The 22,372-nt window shown below is 54.3% G+C and overlaps 1 protein-coding gene across 6 annotated transcripts in view; it reads right to left on the bottom strand.

Moving 5' to 3' along the window:
- Positions 1-22,372, bottom strand: part of LOC116595153 (tyrosine-protein phosphatase non-receptor type substrate 1-like) — a 38,760-nt gene that overhangs the window by 6,258 nt on the left and 10,130 nt on the right. For 2 of the 6 annotated variants that reach the window (XM_032351209.1, XM_032351210.1), the window contains exons 3-7: positions 13,828-14,184; positions 10,410-10,730; positions 9,495-9,833; positions 7,479-7,586; positions 4,548-4,572 (exon numbers count right to left, since the gene is read on the bottom strand). In XM_032351209.1, coding sequence (XP_032207100.1) covers positions 4,548-4,572; positions 7,479-7,586; positions 9,495-9,833; positions 10,410-10,730; positions 13,828-14,184 — 1,150 coding nt within the window. Of the gene's footprint in view, positions 1-4,547; positions 4,573-4,908; positions 6,119-7,478; positions 7,587-7,607; positions 9,140-9,494; positions 9,834-10,409; positions 10,731-13,827; positions 14,185-22,372 lie in introns of those variants that run through there. The other 4 variants (XR_004287539.1, XM_032351212.1, XM_032351213.1 and 1 more) reach the window with 4 other exon arrangements.

The raw sequence follows: 22,372 nt of genomic DNA, 5'->3' as shown, positions 1-22,372 counted from the left end.
CCTCTTTTCAGAGCAATATTGCAGATGAGACGCAATTATCCATTTTGTTGGGTCTCTCTTTTATCTCTGAGAATGGCACGGCTCTTACCCATCCTTGGGCTCAGGCTAACGAAATGGAAATCATCCCTGATTCGCTTGTCCTCCTTTACAAACCATGTTAGCCCATCTCAACGCTTGTGGACTTTGCTTCCAAAATCCTTCTCAAACTCAGCTACTCAAGTCTCCTCCACCACCATCCTAGCTCCCTAGGTTCCTGGAGAGCCTCCTCCCTGGTGTCCCGGCTTCTGTTCCCACCCCTCGGCATGCCATTCTCCACATGGAAAAGGTGTAGGTGAGGTCACGTCATTTTCTGCTCAAAACCCTTAACCCCTTGTCACCGTACAGTGAAATCCATCTCTGTATCCAGAATGGCACGCCTGTGTGGTCGGTCCCAGCTCAGTGCTCTAGTCTCCCATTTCTTCCCCTCGCCCGCTCCAGCCCAGCTGCCCTGGCCTCCTCCGTGTTCCATGAACTTGTCCAACTGCTCCTGCCTTGGGGTCTTGGCACTGGCTGTTCCCTCTGCCTGGCCCACTCTTGTCCCAGATATTCCCGAGGTGAGAGCCTTCCTGTCCTTCAGCTACCTTCTGAATGTCACCTCTGGACACCAGCTTTCCCTGACCGCCCGCTGCAGCCCACACCCTGTTCTGCTCCCTGCCTAGCTCTGTTTTATCCAGCCAGCACCTGTATGACATCGTGTATTAACCTCCCACCCAGCTTGTTTGGTGACCTCCCTCCTGATGGATCATGGGCTCCACACTAAAGCCCTGACACCCGGTAATAGGCTGGGGCACTGTCAGCACACCCTAAGTATCTGTTAAACAAAGAAATGAACGAATGAATGAATGAACATTGAATCAAAAGTGCCACGAGACTAGGATGAGTATCTTTTTTTTTTGCTCTCCTTCGAAACCCCCCAGCTAAAGACCAGGCACTGAGATGGGCTCAATTCAGATGAATAAATGAAAGAATCAGAGAAGCCCTAAGCATTCCAAGAATAAACGCAGTGAACATCTGACAAGTGAACAAACGGCCGACCGAATGAACCCCAGGGCCCAATTAAGGGAGCAGAGACCTATTTTTCTCCCATCTGAGCTGGGGAAGGTTACAGACAATATTCTACAGTTATGTCCCTAACCCGGGGAGTTAGAGACACCCAGTCCTCCACCAGCCCTGAGACCTGAAGGGCCCCCTGAACTCAAAGTGGTGGCACCCACCCTCAGCTCCCTCCCAAAGGTGCTCGGTTGTTATCTACACCCGCCTGTCCTGGAAAGTGCCTGATCCCAGCCGGCTGCCGGAAGCTGGCCGCTGCATGGGAACCAGCATCCCCGCTCACCAGCTAGTGCTTCGGTTTAGGGAGATGAAAGGGAGCAAGCAATCTCACGGTTCCCTTGGTAGATTCACACTGGAAAAATAAAACATAGGCGGAAAATGGTTGGCTTCTCTGGGGAAGAAAAAGTAGGCAGTGGGAGGCATGAGAGCAGTGAGCAGCAGCAACGGGCTCCCGTGGCAGGGAAATCTGGGCTGGAGCCCGAGTTCTGGCACTTGCCGGTTGTGGGGCCTTGGGAACGTCACACGACTTCTCTGAGCCTCAGTTTCCTCCGCATACACTGTGACAAGAATAACCTTCCAGAACAGGGGTTCTCAAAGTCTGGGTTGGAAGCGGCAGCATCAGCACCACCTGGGAACTTGTTAGAAACGCAAACCCTGCATCAGAAACTCTGGAGGGGAGAAGGGGAGGCCCCCAGTAATCTGTGTTTTAACAAGCCATCCAGGAGATTCTGCTGCACGCTCTGAGTTTGAGAAGCTCTGTTCAATGAACATGGGGCAAGAGTAAATCAGAGGGTTTATGCTATAATTAAAATTACAGTCGGGCCACTAGAGGAAAAGACAGAGATGGGTTCCCGGGATGCAGAAAGTGCTTGACGGATGGATGTTAGCTGCTGACGCCGTCGTTACTACTACGGACACTGTCCCTTCCTTTCGGGAACTTATGTCTAATTGGGAAGTTAAGAGAAGCAAACGACGACAACGATAAAAACAAAATAAAAAAGAACGATCCTCCCATATCTGCGGCCGGGAAGGCACCGAGAAGGAGAGTTTTAGAGATTCGGAAGGGGAAGAGATTGGGGATTGGGGCCATGGTTTGGGATGGCTTTCTTTCATTCCTCGTGCATTTGGTTCATTCCACAAACCTTAACCGAGCACCTGTTCCGTTCCAGGCACAGTGCCAGGTTCAGCAGAACCTGAAGGAAAGGCTCCCTGCCCCTAACGGGGATGGTGGTGGGTGTGGGAGGGTTGTGGGGTGGGTTCCAGCCTAGGGCAGGTCCAGAGGCAGCTGGAATACACTGTGGTTGTCAGTGCAGGGGCACCAGGAGAAGTGCCCGGACGGGACCTTGTCCCTGGAGTGAGTGTGTGTGTGTGTGTGTGTGTGTGTGTGTAATGTCTTCGCTGAGCCCAGGGGAAGCGGGGGAGACAAGCAGGTGAAAGGAGGGGTGCCCATTTGAGCTCCCGTGTCACACAACTCCAAGGGGCACTGTTGGCAGAGCCCATGGTGACTGCTGCCCCCTGGCCGGGGGGGGAACCCGGAGTGGTGCAGGAGCACATCTCGGGGAGAGAGGCCGGCACGTGAGGGCTGGGAGGAGAGCGAGGACATAGCGTGTGGGAGGCTGTGAAGGGCGTGCAGCGTGGCTGAGTCACGGAGTGTGAAGGCTGGGGAGTAGCTGGAAGGGAAACTGTCCAAGTCGGTGGGGGCCAAACCGAGAGGGGCCTGCGGGCCTCAGGGGCGCGGCTGGACACTGTCGAGGGCCGTGGGAGCCACTGAAGGTTTCCAGGCAAAGGAAGAAGTCAAGTTTTGGAGTGTCTGGGTGGCTCTCTTGGTTAAACATCCGCCTTTGGCTTAGGTCATGATCTCAGGGTCCTGGGATCAAGCCCCGCACCACCGGGCTCCCTGCTCAGTGGGGAGCCTGCTTCTCCCTCTCTCTGCCTCTCCTCCAACCCCCACCGCTCATGCTCTCTCAAATAAATAAATAAAATCTTCAACAACAACAACAAAAAAGAGAAGTCTTGCCCTTGGAAAAGAGTGTACTTGGTGTACACACACACACACACACACACACACACACACACAGCACTCCCACTGCCCCCAACCTGGGGACTGTCCTTGAGTCTGTAATCCATCGGACTGTCCTTGAGTCTGTAATCCATCGGCAAGTCCTCTTGACTTTACATGCAGCATCTGCCCCTTCCTCTGCCATCCTACCCCCTTGGTCCAGGCCACCCACACAGGCTTGGACCCCTGTGGCGACCTCCTCTGGGCCTCCGTGCCGCCTCCGTCACCTCCCACAGCTTGCTCCCCACATGCCGCTCACGGTAGTCCTTTTAAAACACAAGTCAGATCGTCTCCCTCCTATGGCTCCTCGTCCCACTGGGAGTCAAAGCCTGGACCACTGGCCTCCACTCCAGAACCTTAGTTCCTACTCTGCAGTTCTGAAATCCACAAAGCTCTTAAAAAAAAAAAAAAAAGAAAAGAAAAAGAAAAAAAGAAAGAAAAAAAAGGAAAAAAAAAAAAGAAAAAAGAAAAAAAAGGGAAAGATCTGCACAACCCATTTGTTAGCAAAACCTGACCTGAACCAACATGAAGCTATTTATGGCTTTTATTTATGGCCCATGCGGGGCGTGTCTGTGCAATTTATCTGTTGTTTCCAGGCAGGTCCATTCAAGTGGTAGATTATGGGGTTCTGGATCTCTCCGCTGGGGGCAAATATCGGGGGCTTTCCTTTAAAAGCTGGGAAGTCTGAATTAGTCACAACCTGGCTGTGTGGCCTTGGGCTGAGACCGTGGACCTGCATCTCCCTGGCCTCATCTCCTGCCCTTCCCGTTCCTTCTGCCCCAGCACGCAGGCCTCCTCCTCTCGGCCTCCCGCCTTGGCCATGCTCGCTCTTGCCCAGCAGACACAACCCCCTTCACAGCTCCTTGGCTCAGTCCCTGTTCACGTCCTCTCTTCAGCAGACACCCCATCTCCTACCTAAGCTAGTCAGTCAATCTCCGTCCCCCTGCTTTTTAGCAGACCCTCGGCTGCTGGGTCGGCTGCAGACCGGTTTCTACCCTACCTGTCCCGGCATTCCCAGGGCCACCTGCGCCCGGGCCCACAACACACACAGAATGACAGAAAGGAAGCTCAAATTTCGCAACTTGGATCAGAGGGCTGCGTGTAGGGACGGCAGCTTTCCGCCCCCCTCCGAAAGGGACTGGCTGAGGGTCTCACTGTTTGCGGACGGCAGACAGGACATCAGAGCCTCGGCATGCCGAAGAAATCCCTTCAAATCCCCTCACTCTAGACAATTATTAAACATGGCCCTGGCAGAGCCGCTTACACAGGAGAGAAATAGCAAGGCTGCCCTGCATGGGAATGGGGGTCAGTGGGCGTGGATGGTGCTTCACAGTTTGGGGGGGCTGTCAACCGACCACCCACTCAATACAGAGCCCTCCTCGCCCAGCAGCGCACTTACCTCGTAGAAGAAGTGGAGCCCTTGGCTGAAAGAAAAAAGAAACCCAAACCAGTTATTTAACCTAGAAATACACTGTTCTTATGTAACTTTTCACAGGTGGGGGAGGGGGGAGTGCAAAGGTTTGCCTCTAGGGAGGTTGTGAGGAATTGTTGAAATCACCTCCTCTGAACCACAGGAATCCCCCATGGCCACTCCAGCGGGATGGTCCAGTATCTTCCATCAGGGGGACCAGTGGTCTGGGCCTTCCCACTTTCCCACCTCTGGGGGTTGCCAAGGTCCGATCCCCAAGCAGCCTTCAGTCCAGGAGGGCCCGACTGCCCTGCGTCTGTCTGGCCTCACTTCCATTCGCCAGATACCTTACCTGAGACCCTGTAGGAGCCTGGGTCCCCGTCAGGACACTTCACTGCTGAGGAACAGATTTGAGCAGAGTGAGAGTTGGGGGAGCGGGTGCAAATCCCATGTCTGCCCCCAACTCACTCGCTGTGTGACCTTGGCTGGATCACGTGCCCTCTCTGAGCTTGGATTTCAGCTCTCCAGCTCACAGGACTGGGCTGGACATCCATTTTTCATGTCACTACGTGGCAAAAAAGGATCTTAGGCGGGAAGAAAGGATCCATCTGGTTCAGAGAATTTAAACCTATGATAAGGGGCATCCCACAGAGAACCTGCTGGGATTTGACCACTAACTGACCCCCCATCCCACTGTAAAATTGTAATTAAGAGGCAACCTGTACACCTTTGCAAAAGTCACGCTTTGCCAGGCTAGAGCCTTCCACAGCACAAAAATTCTCCCTGCCAGGAGAGCGCCTGGTGCCTGGGCAGGTAGTGGGTTTTTGGGTGAGCGGGTAGCCTTGGGAAGGCTGGATCTCAGCATCCACTGTCTGAATGGAAGCTGATGGGCTGCAGAGTGCCGGGACACCAATCACCAACCATTTTAGACCAGAGACACTGGGTGGTTCTCTAGGGTCACACAGCTGGTAAGCAGTAGAGCTGAAATCAGTACATTTCATTGCTGGTATTGAGGTAGAGGATGGGCAGACGCCTCCAGGGACCAATGAGGAGTTAAGGGTCATCTCATTAAGGCAGAGATGATGTGCAGAGTGGTTCTCAGACGTGGTCCCTGGAGACGGACCACATTTGAATCTTGGCCCCCAACTCTTAGCAGCTGTGAGGCCCTGGGCAAATTTTATAGCCTCTCCATGCCTCAGTCTGTGCCTCTGTAAAGGCGGGTTAATAAAACCACCGCAGAGGCTTGTGGTGAGAACAGTGTGTGGCACATCAGAGCGCTAGTTGTCACTGTCACCAGGGCCTACATGTGAGAGCTGGGCTCTGAGCACAACTAGACCCATCCCTTGAGGGCTGGGCGGCCTTCAGCAGTGTCTGCAGCTCTCCAAACCCCATCCCTCTTCCGGGCCCAAGCCCACAGCAAGGAGGGTGCATATGCCTGACATGGTGGCCAGGGACGAGCCCCTGAAGAGGGGCTGGGATTTCACTCACGGCCACCATGAATGCCCTCCGAGGGACGGGCTTCTCACTCTCCGGGGGCAGGGGAGCCTGCTTCTCTGCCCCTCCTGTGTGATGAGAAGGCTTGGACATTAGGGGAAAACCACCCCGTAGATTACCTAACAGAAACCTCTTCCAGAGTCCAAAAGGTGGGGCCGGACTCCAGCCCTCCTGGATGGGGGTGGCTAAGGTTCAGCCAGTACTCACAGCCGAGTCCTGCCAGCCAGTCTAGGAGGGAGGGAAGCTTGGGGAGCAGAGGGGAAGGGGTGCAGAGACGTGTGACTGATGAACACCACGCCCATCGGAGCCCAGCCCCGGGGTCCGGCTGCAGAAAGGCAGCTCAGGACAGCGCTCTGCGATCTGTGGCATATGGTGGGTCACAAACAGCATTTTAAAGGGAATTTAGTATAGAATCTGACAGAAAAGAAAATACCAGAGTTCCAATTTTATCTACAGGAGTGTGGTATGCGCCGAGTGGAGACATGAAATGTGTTTCTGTTAACTCGTAGTCAAATAAGTTTCAGAAACACTGGCTTAAAATCGTCTCCTCCAAGAGTGCCGAAGAGAGCATATATTTTTTGAGGTCTGAGAATGTTATTTTACGTGAGCCCATCGGTGTTTCGTAACTCTCCTCCGAGGGAGGCACTGCTATACCCATTTTACAGATGCAGAGACTGAGGCTCACAGAGGCCAATGCGATTGTTTGGAATCTAGAACAAGGCTGTGAAACCCTGGTTTGCCTGATTCTGAAGTCAGAGGCCTGGCCACAGCACCTCCACACACAAATGAGGGCACGATGTCCCAGATCTGCCCTTCGACCCTCCTGCTGCACAAAGGCTGTGTGCCTTGCCACTGTGACAACAGTTTTCCAGGAAGGTGGTTCCTGTTTCTGGGCTCACATACGATACTGACAACAGGAGCTGACGTTTACTGAGCACCTGCTGTGTTCCAGGCACTCCCTGAACGTTTTACATGACATGGCCCACTTAATCTTTCCCAACAGTCTTGGAGGAGGCCTTGGTATGATCCCCACCTCCTCTAGCCTCCCACCTAGAGGCTGGGCACGTACCTGGATGGGTAAGAGGAAAGAAGACATTGCTGGGGTTCCTAGCAAATAATGTTTCCTTCCTGAGACCCCCTTCGCGTCCTGGCATCTCCCTGCTTCCCAATTTGGTAGTGGTCCTGGGAGGATGGGAGGCCTGGGGCAGTGAGACGGAGCGGGGGACCCACAGGGCGGTGGGACGGGGGCGGTGGGAGGAGGAGGTGCTGGGCCAGCCTTGACACTGTTACCGCTGGGCTTCTTGTGGAAGCAACTGGACTCCCTCACGGCTCAAGCTACGTTAGCCCAGAGCACTTTCGTGGTCTCTCCCTCTGGGAAGGACAGCCCAGGGGCCAGCTCTTGGGGGAGGAACAGGAGAATGCACGCACCTTTCTTCTGTCGGATCCGGAGGAGGTAGAGGGCTGCGATCAGCAGAGCCACCAGCAAGGCACAAACCACGCCCACCACAATGAAGATGCTCCGGCTGTCATTATTGTCTAGGGACCACACAGAACAGAGGCTTCACGTATGCAAATTAAAAACAGTGAAACTTAATACCCACCACCCCTTTTCACCACTAGGTAGGCATCATTAACAGAGAACATCTGGCCATACGTGTTCCGAGTCACAAGGGCACGTTCATGGGTAGGCACACACTTCCCCACGTGGGTCCCGTGTGGTCCTCGTGCAAAAACCGTGCCAAGGTGGCCAGGAGGGAAAGCATTCCTGGCTGATGGCGATGGAGGAAACCTGGCCTCGGGATGTGGGCAGAAATCTCACTCCCAAGGCACAGAAACATGTTCCTTCTCATCTGGAATGAACCAGAGTGGCCACCGCGACGGCCCAGGTCTGTCTGGAATTCCGAGTCGTAACTGGCTGTCACACATAGGCTGGGGGCGGGTTGTCGAGGGATGGTGACCAATGGCAGACATGTGCAGCTGGTTACTGGACTCTACAGAGCTCTCAGGAGCTGTCTATTCGTCTGTGCCTGGCACCAGGGCAGAGGAAATGGGACCCCAGGTCACATGCAATAGAGACCGCGTGGGTAGGGCTGGTGCTAGGGCACAGGTCGGAGGGATCCTGCCCTAGAGCACTGTGGGTAGTCAGAAGCAGGGCTCTGAGTGGCAGAGATGTGCGTTCAAATCCGTGCACCTGGTTGTGTGACCTTGAGCCAGGCATTCAAACCTCCCTGTACGTACTGACCTCCTCTTGTATGACTGAGGCCAATAATAATCTTTACTTTGTTGGATAGCTCTGAGGATTAACCTACTAACTAAACAATCAACCAACTCACTCACTCACTTATTCTTTTTAAAAGTATTTCCTGAGTGTCTACTAGATGCCAGGTCCTGAAGCTATGATGCTGAACAAGGCAGCAATGCTTCCTGGCAGCTCAGTCTCAGAGCTGGAGGTCAAGGGCGTCTTCTTCAACACTGCCATGAGCAGGCCAAGAGGCCCAGAGAGAGGCACTGACTTGTCCTAGGTCACCTAGCATGTCTGTGACAGGGCCAGGGTCAAAATTCACAGGTCCTGTCTGCTAGTATAGTGCTTATCCTATGAAAACCAGGCATCAGTGACATCAAAGGGACACCTTGCCACAGCCCCAAGGCTCCTGGAGCCCCCATTCAGTCATAGGCTGCATCCAGGAAAGATATGGTCTCTATTGTGATCCATCCAAAAGGTCGGCCAGGTGCAAGGCAGAGCTCTGTTAATGACAAGGGATGGAACATTCCATAGTGGCACCAAAATGCCAACGAGGTGCTGCTATTTTGAAGAAAGAAGAGAGAGATGTCGACAACAGGTCGGGAGGGCTGAGAAAATCACACTGACACCTCTCACTGGAACAGGGGAACGGCAAGGCTGTCACCGTCTTCATCGGGCATGCACTTTGGCCTAGAAACGCTCTTTGGGAAATCGTCCCCCAGAAACAGCTGCACGTGTGTCAGAGTCTGCGCAAGGTCATTCATCACTGCCATGATTCTACTAGAGATAAGTCGCAAAGGTTCTGGGGTTCCCATCCCATTCCGGAGGTGCAGGCTTGCAAAGGCAGCTAGAGAGACAAAGCCCAGGCAAGAAAGAACAGCAGGAGGGACAGCTAGCCTGGCCTGGTGACAGTCTCTGTCAGGTGCAGGAGCAGGAGGCAGGAAGCTAGGAACAGGCCAGTGTCCCTCCCCCTGGTCTCTCTCGAATGCATGTTTCTGTCAAAAGAACTACAAAGATGCGTACCAAACCTTTACCAGCGGTCACTGCTGAGCTGTGGGCTTTGGGGGGAGGGGCACTTATTGTAAAATTAGACTTCGTATCTACAGACCTCTAGATTATTCCATAATAAATGTGAATTACTACTTTCAGTGTTAAGAAACATAAAATCTAAAGTGCCAGGACAGTCGGCATTGAGGCCTCACCCTGGGTTTTTTGCGTTTCCTGGTCCTTCTGGTGGGCTGAAGCCACAAGGGTATGGTTTCTGGTGACCGCGGGCTGTCCGTCGTGCTGCACCAGGCAGGTGAACACCACGTCTTCTCTGTGGGCGGATGAGTTCACCAGGAGCCAGCTCGTCCAGTTAAAGGTCCCATCCTTGTTCTCTACAAGGTTCGAGGCCCTTGAGGCCACTTCTGTTCGGGACACGTTGCCGTTCTCCAGCCAGGTCAGCTGGAGGCGCTGGGGATAGAACTTCTTCACTTGGCAAGTGACTTTCACCTGGTCCCCTGACACGGTCTGCTGGGAAACCTCCAAGGTGGGCGGAACTGAAACAGCACAGGGCAGAAGCTCTCACCTCATGGAACAGATGGAGGGGCTCGAGAACTTAGCTGCCCCTACACAGCAAGGGAATCACCCAGAACAGAGTTAGGCAAACAGCTGGTGCTCTAACACTGAGTCTTTGCATATGAATGAAATCCCTAAGCACAGTGCCCAGCACACAGTAGGTGCTCAAGGAATGATGGCTCCTGATAAGATAAGAATGAGTGAAATCAAGATTCTCAGCTCCATGCATACATTTGGAACAGAATAACTGTAGCAAAATAAATGACCCCACCAAGCACACGGTGGCATGGAGTACAGCAGGTGCTCAATAATTGGAATTGTTGTGTTAGAGTAAAGCAAACTACTGAGCACAGTGCTTGGCACGTGGTAGGTGTTCATCCCACGGCGGCCATGGAAACAGTAGGAGGGGATGGCACATCTAGCTGCAGGTGACCTGGAGGGTCTGCAAGGGGTCAGACTCCAGGGAACCAAGGGCTTGGGGCAGGGAGCGGGGGAGGGGCAGGCTTGGAGACTTGGGGGCCAGACCTGGGCTGGGGTTTGGGGGCAGGGGCATCTACCTCGGAGGACCTCAGACAGGTTGGCAGTCCCACGAAGAGGAGGGCCCCCCTGCAGGGTCACGTGGGTCACCTCGCAGATGACCTGGGAGCGAACATCCCCCGGGGCCAGCACCAGTCTGGTTGTGCTGGAGATGCTGTAGGACGTTCTGTTTCCCTCTGGGTCCACGCTGGTCTGGGAGGCTGCCAGTTCATTCCCGTTTCTGAACCATCTCAGGGTGATGTTTCTGGGGGAGAAGCCGTGGGACTTGCAGGTGAAGTTCACTGTCTGCTCCGGCGAGGCCCTGGCCGTGGGGCCAGACACCACGGGGGGAGAGGGTTTGGCTACAAGAGGAGCATTTGTGAACAGTGAGCATGACTGTGGTCATCAGCGCTCAGAATACGTGTGAGACGCTGTGGAGAATGCACCGCCCTTCTGATAGTGTGCAGAGGGCCGTGTCTTCTCCTTGAACGGAGGAGGCCCCACGGTCCCAGAGTTGAACTCTGGGTCGGGGGCAGGGCCCAGGTGCAGTTCCAGGCCTGAGTTCAAGTCGCCCCTTCTCTTCTCTGCCAGGTGACTTCCCACCAATCTGGGCACAGGAAGGACGTTTCTGATGGGTCTGACTGTTGGCATCAACCATTCCTAGCTGCCTCCCTGCAAACCTCACTGAGGTTTGCAACAGGTTCAACAGTCCGTGCAGGGGAGAGGGGAACCAGGCTGGCCAGCTGACCACAGGTGTGGCCGTGGCACAGTGTGGCTCTCCGTCTGTGACATGGGACAGGAGGCATTTCTTCTTCCCGGGGTTGCAGGGAGGGGCAAGTAAGGGAATGTAAGCAGTTTCACTTTGAATAAAACACTGAAAATGCTTCTCAGAACCAAACAAACACAGATCGATCTTTATCCCAAACCTGATCTACATTCAGAGCTCTCTGTTCAGATATTTACGAATTAACTCTAGTTTCCAATCTTTCCACAAATATTCCATAGGGTCTCATCTGCGCCATCCCTGAATCCAAGAAGGAGAGAATGAAGGGATGTTTTTCTGAAACTGTGTTCTTTTCTTGGGTCTGCTTTGGATTGAAAACCAAGATTACCGAGTGCTGAGAAAGCCCAAGTTGGTTAATTTCTTAATCATGAGTTAATTTCAAGGGCAGAGACACGGGACTACAAGCAGGGAGAAGCCATCCGGCGTCCTGAAAGCTCACACATCAGTGAATCAAACGGGGAGCGGGGGTATTTCACCCATAGAAGTTTCTATAGAGTATCTCTAAATTGTTAATTATTACCAACACCTTCTACAACAAACATACAAAATATTACAAATATTTACATTTGCAAGTATTTAACTTGTTTCCTAAAATACATGGAACATGTTGAGGTCAGGTGTGTTAGTGAAGTCATGAAACCAGCAGCGGCCCAAATGCCCCTGGAGGGGCAAGGGGCTGTGCTTGGTTACCACTCACGGGCAGCATCTTGGGCACCGGACACCGGGCTGATTCCTCCTTGCCCCATGGCTCCTTCACCCCTCAGCCAGCCCTTTCAGGGGGGCCCCAGGATGGTCCCATTTAGGGGGACAAGGCTCAGGGGGAACACGGCTGGTCCAGAGCACGCCGTGAATAAAGGGCAGAGCTCATCTCACCTCCCCCGCCCCCCCACACACCCTGATTCAGTTTAGCTTCTCTGTTCTTTCTTCCTGCATCTCAGTGTCTGTTCTGGTACAAAGTGGGTCAAAACACCATGTCGGTGATTGGCGAGGATGCACATAAAATGCAGAACGTGGCATACCGTAGGTGCTTAATAAACAACACCGGTGATTATTATCCTAAGATCTGGTCCTGGTCACTTCTGAAACTACGTATTTGTCCTTTAGGCAGTAAGAAGACAAAACGAAAGCTTGGCGGGAACACCGGAAGAGTCCCCAGACCTGCTCCCTGCCGCTGCCACGCAGAACCCCAAACGAGAAAAGCGACAGAAACCAGCAAATTATGATTCTCTCCCTCTTCTTTTAATCATCCCCTCAGGAAGCAAGTTTGGCGAAATGGCTTTCAAAACGTAAATGGGATCACAGGCGTATTCCCGCAGATCAGCTATTTACAGAAAGCCGGGAGCATGTCTGAGAGAGGCAGGACAGATTTTGGCCGGGACGTTTCGGGTGTGTTGAGGCAGGGAGGGCTCTGGGGCTGAGTGGTGAGTGTGTGCGGGGAGCCCAGCCCCTTGTCAGGGGCACACGTGCTGGAGGATGGGAAGGTCCCTGGTCGTGAAGCTGGGATCTGAGCAGGGTGTCGCTGTCCCCTCCCTAGGCCGGATGACAGGAAGCCGCTTGGCCCCAGTTGTGCTCCTCGGGAGGATGTCCTGGCCACTCCACTCACAGTGGTCATGGGCACAGGCTCTTGTGAAACACTCACCCACCGAAAAGCTCCTCTCCCAGCTCCAGGGAGCAAGGGGGAGAAAAATTCAGTGTTTCGTCTGTGACCTCGGGGAACCCCCAGCTTAGGGCTCTTCAGCCCCAACCACACATCACCGTCCCCTGGAGCAGATAAAAAATTCACCTGCCCCGGTTCATGTCTGATGAAGTCAGTCAGAATATCTAAGGGGGAGCCGGGGGCTGGGGATCTTTGTTTCCCAGGGGATTCTAATGAGCAGCCCAGGTTGCAAGGCACCCATCACCCCCCAAACCCCACTTACATTCGGGATCTGGGAGCGAAAGTGACCCGGTCAAGGTCCCATGGCTCGGGCCTATCCTGGCTATGCTCCTGGGACACTGATCCCGTGCCAGGCCCTGCTCTGGGCGCTTTAAGTTCTCCTTCAGTCCCCACAGTGGCTCTGTGGGGTCACGCTGTCACAGAGAGACAAGAACACTGGGCCCAGTGTGCGGACAACTCATCAGAGGTCACAGAGCGGGGAAGGCAGAGCTGGGTGGGAGACACACCCCACCTCCCTGTGCTGGGTGCATTCGTCCACAGGAAGGGAAGGGAACGTGAGCTTCGTGAGAAAGGAGATCTTGCCTGTTTTGTTCCCTGCTTCCCCGGCATGCAGACCAGAGCCTGCACACAGCAGGTGCTCAGTAAGTGTTGAGTCGAGAAGAGTCAGCCAGATGGAGGGGACACTCTCTGGAGGCAGGAGTAAGACTGGGTCATGTGACTGGGCAAGTCACTCAGACTGTACTTCCCTCATCCCTGGACCAGAGGGCTGGTCAGGATTGGAAAAGTCGACAGCTTTGGACCCACAGACTGGGGTTCTAGACTTTTCCACCATTTATCAGGGACCTTGAGCAAGCATCATGACCTCCCCAGGTCTCAACTTCCCTGATCCGTGGAAGGGGCTGAAGTCGGGGACACCCACCACAAGACCTGATTCTCAGATGTTGGTTAGACAATGGAGGATATTTTTATTGACTTGTTGTCACAACCAGGCAACTAAGGGGGCCCAGGCCATACTCACCGCTCACAGTGACCTGGGTGCCTGGTCCAGACTTAAACTCCACATCATCAGGGGTCCCCTTCTGGAACTTCACACAGTAGTAGGTTCCGGTGTCTGCTGGGGTGATGTTACTGATGCGGATGGAAAAGTCCATGTTGTTTCTCCTTGTGGTGTCTGAAGCATTTGTTACTCGGGGAAAGTGGCCTCCTTTGAAACTGAAGATTAACTCCCGGGCTGGCCCTATCCCCCTGAACCACTGAACTGGCCCTGTGGGGAGCAGGGAGGTCATGGTGCAGCGCAGAGTGGCTGTCTGTCCGGCTGCGACAGACACTGACTTGTCAGGCTGGATCACCTGCAGCCCCGCCTCACCGGCCACACCTGGAGGGAATACAGAGCAGTTGTTAACTCATCGTGCCGTGATCCTGCGCATCTCCTCACGAGTTTACACACAACAGCTCCGTGACCGAGTGCACTCCGGGAGTAGCTCTCCCAAGTCTGTAAGGGGACACCCCATCACAACCGAGGAAACCGAGGTCAGTGATGTGCCAGGGTTGGGCTGGAGGTCCTGAGCCCTCTGCGGAACAGTCAGATCTGAGATGGACTCTGAACTTCCCAGGATGTGAGGGGCACAACATTCCTGACAGAGGGCACAGCGGGGCAGGGGCTCAGAGGTGGGGGGCAGCACAGTGTGCGTGGGGCTCCACACGGAGCTTAGGTTCTTTGGGGCCTGGCCCAGGAAGCAGGCCCTCGAGCGGGGAAGCCACCAGCAGCTGGGGCTCGTCCAGGCTGTGGAGTCGTGGAGCGGGAGGACTTGGATTTGAGTCCCGGCTCAGACCTTACTGCTCTGTGACGATGGCCCTCAGCTGGGCCAAGAACATCCAACAGGACGTGGATGCGGATGGGAGTGCTGCCCTGAGTCTGAGCAGGTCCCTTCATGGCTCTCGAGCCTCGGTTTCCTCATGTGTCCATCAGTTTCCATCTCAGTGGGTCTCTGGCAGGACCAACCAACAACCCTGGCCAGGGATAGGCCTTCAGAGCCATCTGAGGCGGCCTGAAATGTGGCTCAGGCCGTTTCAGGCCGTGGTTCACCTTTTATTCAAACATGACCCGCGCTTGTCCCCTGGTTCTGAGACTCAGTTTCCTTAGCTACAAGATGGGCAGAGCATCCCCTAGCCCTCTGCTTTGTTCAGAGAAGAAAATGCAACGACACCTAGAAGTTACTTAGCACTAGGCAGGGCACAGGGAAGCTACTGTCATCTCACAACAAATAAACGAGAGGGGGGTCTGTTGTGTGAACTTCCAGCCCGCCCTTGCTCTAATGCGCCTGTGGGCCAGGCTGTCCTGAGTGCTGGGAACACAACAGGGGCTGGACGCAAGGCAGGCCTCAAGGAACCCCGGCTGAGTCCCTGCAACATTTCCTAAGGGTGGTGGAGGGGAGGGGCCTGAGCCCCAAACTGGAGAGCAGTCGGGCCCGTGAGGCAGGGAATCCGGACAGAGGACATGGTGGTGACGATGGGGTTGGCGGGTGGGGGGCACAGCCAGGAAGGCAAGTGGGCCATGAGAAGCTGCTGAGAGAAGCTGGCAAGATACTCAGGTCCAAATGCTCTCAGGGTCCGATTCTGAGCCAGGTTTGGTGGTGGAGGGAGAGGCAGACGGGCAGGGACCGTGAGCGTGGGTGTCGGAGTGGGAGAAGAGAGAGTAAAAGACAGACAGGAGGTCGTGGCAGCTGATGTAGGTGCGGACAGGGGGATCTGTCTCCTCCTGGTCACTCAATGACCTGCAGTATGATCCTGTCCCATCCTGACACCTTGCCCTAGGCCACCTTTGCCCTGTACAGCAGATGCCCTCTGGCTCTGGCCGGGCAGGAGTGAGAGCTGGGAATCTGTCACCCATCCATGGCCTGGCACCACCGGAAGCCCAAGGACTCCAGTCTGCCCTCCCTACCAACAAGCCCAGGGCCTCAGAACAGGCCTCTCCACCCCTGTGCCCATCATCCCATGCCTGTCTTCTGGGCTGGGGGTCTCCTGGTTCTCCCAGCAAGGGCCCGAGACGCAGAGCTGCAGCCAGACTGCGGCCCGACACTCCCTATGCCCACAGCACCCACAGAGGGCAGGGGCTCAGGCTGGAGCTGCTGGCCAGGTGTGTGACTGGCACACGGAGGAGGCCCCCAGAGGCAGAGGCAGCCCCTTGAGACAGCACAGGCACCTGCCAATAGCAAGCAGCCAAGAAAAACCCCAATGGGTGTGCATTCCAGCTTGGGCCACTGGAGGAACCGGAAATGCCGCTTGGAGGGAGCACAGGTGCCAGTTCCTCTCTTAGCCAGCCCAGCACCACCTTCCCTGGGCCTCCATGCCATCACCCACAAAGTGGGGGTACCGGCGTCCACTCCCCAGGACCGTCCTGAGCACTAGGGCACGGCGGGACATAAGTGCTTGCCTCATAGGGGCTGGGTAGATTTCAGTGTCTGTTCCCATTATTATCACAGATATAACATTTATATCCTTGATTGTCATGTTTCCCCCCAACCAGGATGCAGCATCCACAAGGAACAGTTTCCAACCCCCTGCTTGGAAAAATGTCTGGCAGCTCCGGGCCCTCGGTAAGTAGATGCTCAATGAACGCAGGCACGCATGAATGAAGGCGGGGTTTCACTTGCTCCCCGGCCAAGCCCCTCTCTCAGCTTCTGCTTGGCTGAGGCTGAATGGAGCTGCCCCAGGCATATCCGGGAGACAGTGCAAGCTGGGCCCCCCCCCACCACGCCCGGCCCCAGGGCGTGTAGAATAGATGCCGGTTATTATTATCCTTATCAATAACGCGGCCCAGGGCTGTGAGTCAGCAGCTGGTGAGAGGAGCGGTGCGAGCAGGAGCCGGCTACAGAACCAGGCGTGCAACGTGTTGGAGCAAGGCTATTCTTGGGGTGCAGCCGGAGGCCTGTAATCACACCCCGGGCAGGCGACAATAAAATCTGGAGTTGGGGAGGGCTGGTCCCCCCCCCTTTTTTTTTTAGCTTCTCTGAGCTCTCTCCACCAACTGCAGCCAGATTTAGGCGGCTTAATTAATTAGCTAGTGTTTATAAAGCGTTTGAAGAATTTTAAAAGTGCGACGTAAGTGCCAAATATTATTTTAATCTGTGTATATGTGTGTTTTTTCCAACAGAGAGGTTTTTTTTTTTTTTTTTCCCCCTTGCTTGCTTTGCTTTGCTTTTTCTCCGCAGGTTCTGTTCTGGAAACCGGGCTTGTTAAAAATCACTCCTGCGGTTCTGGGCCTGGGGTCATCATGCTGGCATTGCGGGCAAAACCATTTCCTGCTCTCTCCCTGCACTCCCTGGCAAGGGAGAGCCGCGGTCCAGGCGCCTGAACCGTCTCCAGGAGAGGAGGGCGGCTGGGCAGGCATTCTCGCAGGCTGCCGGTGGGAGGGGAAATTGGAACATCCTCCTGGGGAGGCAGTTTGGCACGATGTTCCAAAGGTGTGAAAGCTGTTCGCCAGCCTTTGCGGGGCTGTTCCGCGAGGACATAACCCCAAGCAGGGTGTGGGGTTCCCACATGACGATCTTGAAACAGTTGAGGGAGGAAAAAACCCAGGCTGCCCATGAGAGAGGGGATGGCGGAGTGAATTAGGGCCTATCCCCTAGGGGGGCTTATAGGGAGGCCTAAAAAAGCCAGCACCATGAGAGCTGGTAATGTGGACATTTTTTGCGGGGCGTAATTATAAATGACATTGTGATTATGCAAATGAAACCTGTTCGTGGCAAAGCATGTCGAGAAAACGAAAAAGTATAAAAACACAATAATGATCTCAGAGAATACCAGCAAAGGTAGCTGCAATCCACATTTTGATGTCGTTAGCATATGAGAAAAAACAATGTAAAATCATACTCCAATAACTAAGAATCTGAGCAAACATTTTGCTTCATTCACTCGGGTGCTCTTATAAAAATAACCTGAAAATGTCCTAATGTCTAAGAGAAGGAGACTGACTGATCCTGTGATGGTGAACCCACAGGAGGACCGAGTCTACAGCCATTGAAAAGGACGGTGACGAATGACAATTATCAACACGAAAATATATCAAAAGATCAGAGTCCTTACTGAGTGACACATTCAGTTGGTCTCAGACTGCTAAGTTAAAAAAAAAAAACAAAAAAAAAAAAACCAAGGTGCATATTAAAGATTAGCCATGGTTAATTCTGTAGTAGATTTACAAGGGATTTTGCTTTTATGTTTTCTGTTTGCATGACTCGTGCAATAAAAAAATAAGAAAAACCGTGCTTTCGGTATGATTATGACTTTGTAAAATAAAATAAAACCATATTTAAATAAACAACAGCCAGGTACTATAGATACAAGGCTATAAAACGCAACTCTCTCTGCATCATGAATCTAAACCTGAGAGGTTTTTCGTTCTATTTTGGATCTTTTTCAGAGTTCTTAAACTCGATGAGTATTAAATATTTACAGTACTCTAATAAGAAAAGTCTATACGTGTACTATGTATGTTACAGACCTCTTTACTGTCTAAATGAGCCTCCCCTCCAGAAACCTTGTCTGTTTTGTTCACTGCCGCTTTTCCCCGGCTCCTGACACAGTGTTAGGCCCAGACCAGATGCTCGAGAAACGTGTGCAGATGCTGACTGATCGCTGGAACGTCTTAAGAAAATGATCTAGCGTGACCAACACCATGATGCTAAGGTTTGTTGTGTCTGGGAAATGAGGCCAGGGGTCGGCCCATTTTCTTTTTCGCTTTAGACTAAACAATATATGGAAATCGTGTCTCTTCAGTGAACATTTACTTCTTTTGGAAAAGAATTAAAGTCATAAAATAAAACCTAGGAGTAAGTTTTCTAACAGGAGCGGTCTGGGCAGCAGGTAAGGACAGCCCCCTGGACTTGCTGTGAGACAGGCGGGCGGCCACTGTCAGATTTCCACAAACTCAAGGAGCCCTGGGGTCTGGGAGGCCATGGCCAGAGCTCCAGCCATGCCCGGGGGCCTCAGGACCCTGCACTGGGCCCCACAGCTGGGGAGCTCAGTGGCCCCTTCCGTGACCACGACCGTTCCTGGCCGTCCTGGGGCAGGGAGCACTGCTGGTTTATGACCCCGTCCCCCCCCCCCCCCCACACCTTGTCAGTGGCTGCCTTTGGCATCTTCTGGGTTGTGTGTCCCAGCGTGCAGTGCAGGAGTGTGGCTGAGTGTGCACACAGGAATGAAGGAACAGACGCGGGAGAGGGCACCTAGGTCCATGAGTGTGCCAAACCAAAGGGGTGTGTACACAAGTATGCACGCGCAGGAGATGATGCGTGTGTGCCGGCAAGTGCAAGAGTGTTGCTCACGAGTGTGCACGGATGGCCCAGCAAACAGCAGCACAAGGGGGTGCAAACTACATGGGGGAAAGTATGTGAATCATGCATGGCCCAGGTGTGTGTGAACGTGGTGGCAGCACGAGAGGGTGTGTCTGTGCCCAAGGGTGTGAGCAGATGTCTGGGAGGGGTGTGGGCACAGCCGGCTGGAGACCACAGGAGGGGGGGCGTGCACGGGTGTGTGTGTGTGTGCATGCATAGGTAGAGAGTGGCGGGGGTGGGGGAGGGAACCTGAGTGCTACGGGGGACGGGCATATGAATGTGAGTGTGTGCACTAGCAGAGTGCTGGGAGCAGGGGCGACAGTGTGTTTGCAGCACACCCGTGTGACCACGTGCCCGAAGGTGCCTGGCATGCACAGGTTTCCATACTCGATGGTGGTGAGAGAAGGGGAGGGACAGGTATGTCCTCAGTGGCTGATGTGCATTGATGGCTGATGGCCAGCTTGGGGCACCTGTTTACTCTGTGCTTAGGCAGTGAAGAGGCCTGCCCCAAACCTGAAACCCACCCCCCAGGGCAGAGAGCAGACAGCCCCTCGGGCTGATCCACGGAGGGGCTGCCTGGGTGGAGGGCTCGTGGATCCTGCATTTCCCGAGATGGGGGCTCAGGGCTCGACGCCAGTGTTCCAGGGCTCCGAGAGCCGCAGTGACGCACTTACTTTCTCTGGAGGAGGCCTCGTCCACTTGTGCTCTCCCGAACCTCACGCCAGTGCCAAGTCCAGTCCTCAAAGTTACAGGACACAAAGCTGAGTACACGGGTCCTAGCCCTTGTGGGGCCTAGTCTCCAGCACAGGCACCGGCCACATGGAGGGGTCCTGGGAGAGTGGTGGGATGTGGGAAGACTATTGGAGGTGGTGGCCAGTGAGCCTCGTCATGAAGGTTGACAGAGGCTGGAGAGCCGGGAAGGCATTCCAGGAAAGGGGAACCACAGGAGAAAAGAGGCAGAAGACAGGAAAGGGCTCTGCACAATCCAGGCAGCAGGGCGGAGTCCTTGGGACATGCTCCTTGACCGTGAGCAAGAGGGGATGGGGCTAGCCTAGGATTGGGCTTCAGGGGCCATCTGCACAGGAGGCCAGCACTGGGAGCCGTCTCCTGGCACCGGCGGACAGACCCATCGTGCCGCGGTAGAAACAATCAGCTGCATCATAGACAGTGCAAATAGAAAGGCACATGGCCTTGTAAATAAAACAGGGGCACTCTCTCCTCCACCCCCACTCCAGGCAGCTCTTGGCACTGGGCACTGTGCCATATCCTTGTAGGGAGCAGGCAGACCCCTGCAGCTCCCTCCACGCAGCAGGGAAACTCCTGGGGGGCCAACAGTCCAGAGCACAGGCTCTGGGGCCAGATGGCCCCTATGGCTCACCCCCAGAGGGGAGACTTAGCAAAATCACTCTTCTCAGAGCCTCCGCTTTCTCGAAACTGTAAAAAAAGGGGGTCCAACTCTCTCTCTCCCCAACATCAGATGTGAGTGGTCAGAAGGACCACTGCCCTCCCCCTCCCCGCCCGAGCCCCCAGCCCCCAGCCCCCAGCCCAGCAATGAGCGGGTATTGCCAGGATCTGGCCAAACTCTGATCTCTTCTAGTCACCTGACTGTACCACCGTCCCTGACCTGCATCCTTACCTCGGCTTCCAAACTGGCCTTCTTGCCTCCACCTCCTTTCTCTACAATACATGCTCTCCTTACAGCCAGTGGAGCCCCTAAAACCTAAGCCAGGTAATATCTTCCTTTGCGCCAAACCCTCCTGCAGCCTTCACTGCACTCTAAGCGAGACCTAGAATCCTTCTGGTGGCCATCAGGGCATGACATCTTGCTCCCAATCATGCCAGAGTCTCTATTCACCACAGGCCCTTTGCACTCACCTCTGCCTCTGCCTGGTACTCTCATCCCCTAGATAGCTACACTCTAGCTCCTTTACCTCCTTCAGGCCTACCTGAAAGGCCTTCCCTGGCCACTCTGTATAAAACACTCCCCGCTTCATGGCCCTTGCTCTGTTTTATTTTCCTCCATATCACCTACCACATAACATATCACATGGGTATTTGTCAGTTTCGTTAGCGCCATGGCCCTACCCTAGACTTACCTATAGGCCCTTTAAGAGCAGGCACTTAGTTTTGTACCCAGCTATATCCTGTTCAGGTTTAGATTCTAACTCTGCCACTTATGAGACTCCAGGAAATGTCTTAACCCCTCCGGACTTATGGTTTGCCATCTGTAGAATGGGGACGATGATAACAATAACACTACGGTCATTCTAGGCTAACGCGTGTGAAGTACGCAGAGAGGAAGCACGTCACGCGGGGCAGCCATGGCCATGCGGCAGACATTTAAGGATGGAGGGGATGATGGATGATCACGGCTTTAAGACCGAGGAGCGAAGCATTCTTTCTGACGCAGAACCGGCTCCGGCCGACATACGCATGAGCCCACTCATTGCAGCCCCTGTAAGCAGGCTGAGCCCACTTCTGGCCAGAAGGCACAGAGATGGGGAGGCTCGAAGGCCCTAGTGAGTGTTGGCACGGTGCAGGAGGGACCTGGAGGGGAGGAAACAATGCCTGCAAAGCACTGGGAAAGGTACACATGTGCTATAAACACACTTTGTGTCTAGCAGGCCTCGGCGGTCCCGCTGAGGCAGGGAGAGCACACGGGGACACCACCACATCATCCACCATACTTGGTGCCTCAACAACCTAAGTAAGGATCTGCTTCTCACCTTCCCATTTTGCAGACGGAGAAACTGAGGCCCAAAGGTGGGACCTGGACAGGCTGAGGACCCAGGTGAGTCCTTCTGACCGCAGGCCCCACTGTTCCTCTAGGGAGAGGGCCGGGCTCTCCCATGGGTCCCACGTGTGCATGAGGTCACAGAACGGGGACCCCTCACTTCACTGTCACGATGACAGCCCGGCTAGGGGACTGCTATTGTCGCTGTCCCCTTCCTCCAGGTGAGGAAGCTGTAACCCTGAGAGGCAGAGCAGGGCCAGAAGCAGGGCGCAGACAGATAGCTGCTCCTGGGGCTGGAGAGTGATCGCTTCCCCCTGCCACAATGGGGTCCCCTCCAGCTCAGGCTGCTGTATTCTCAGGCTGCCAAGGACGCACACACATTTTCCTAGCCGAGATAAAGGCCCCCTTAAAAGCAACACGCATTTATTAAACGGCATTTGCCAAGGTTTCAGCACACCCTGCTGCCGACAGCAGACAGTCTCTGGATGAGATTTTTT

Source organism: Mustela erminea, chromosome 7 (genome assembly GCF_009829155.1).
Source record: "Mustela erminea isolate mMusErm1 chromosome 7, mMusErm1.Pri, whole genome shotgun sequence".
NCBI classification, from domain to species: Eukaryota; Metazoa; Chordata; class Mammalia; order Carnivora; family Mustelidae; genus Mustela; species Mustela erminea.
The sequence above is the reverse complement of the archived record's forward strand: the minus strand, read 5'-3'. Positions and strand labels throughout refer to the sequence as shown.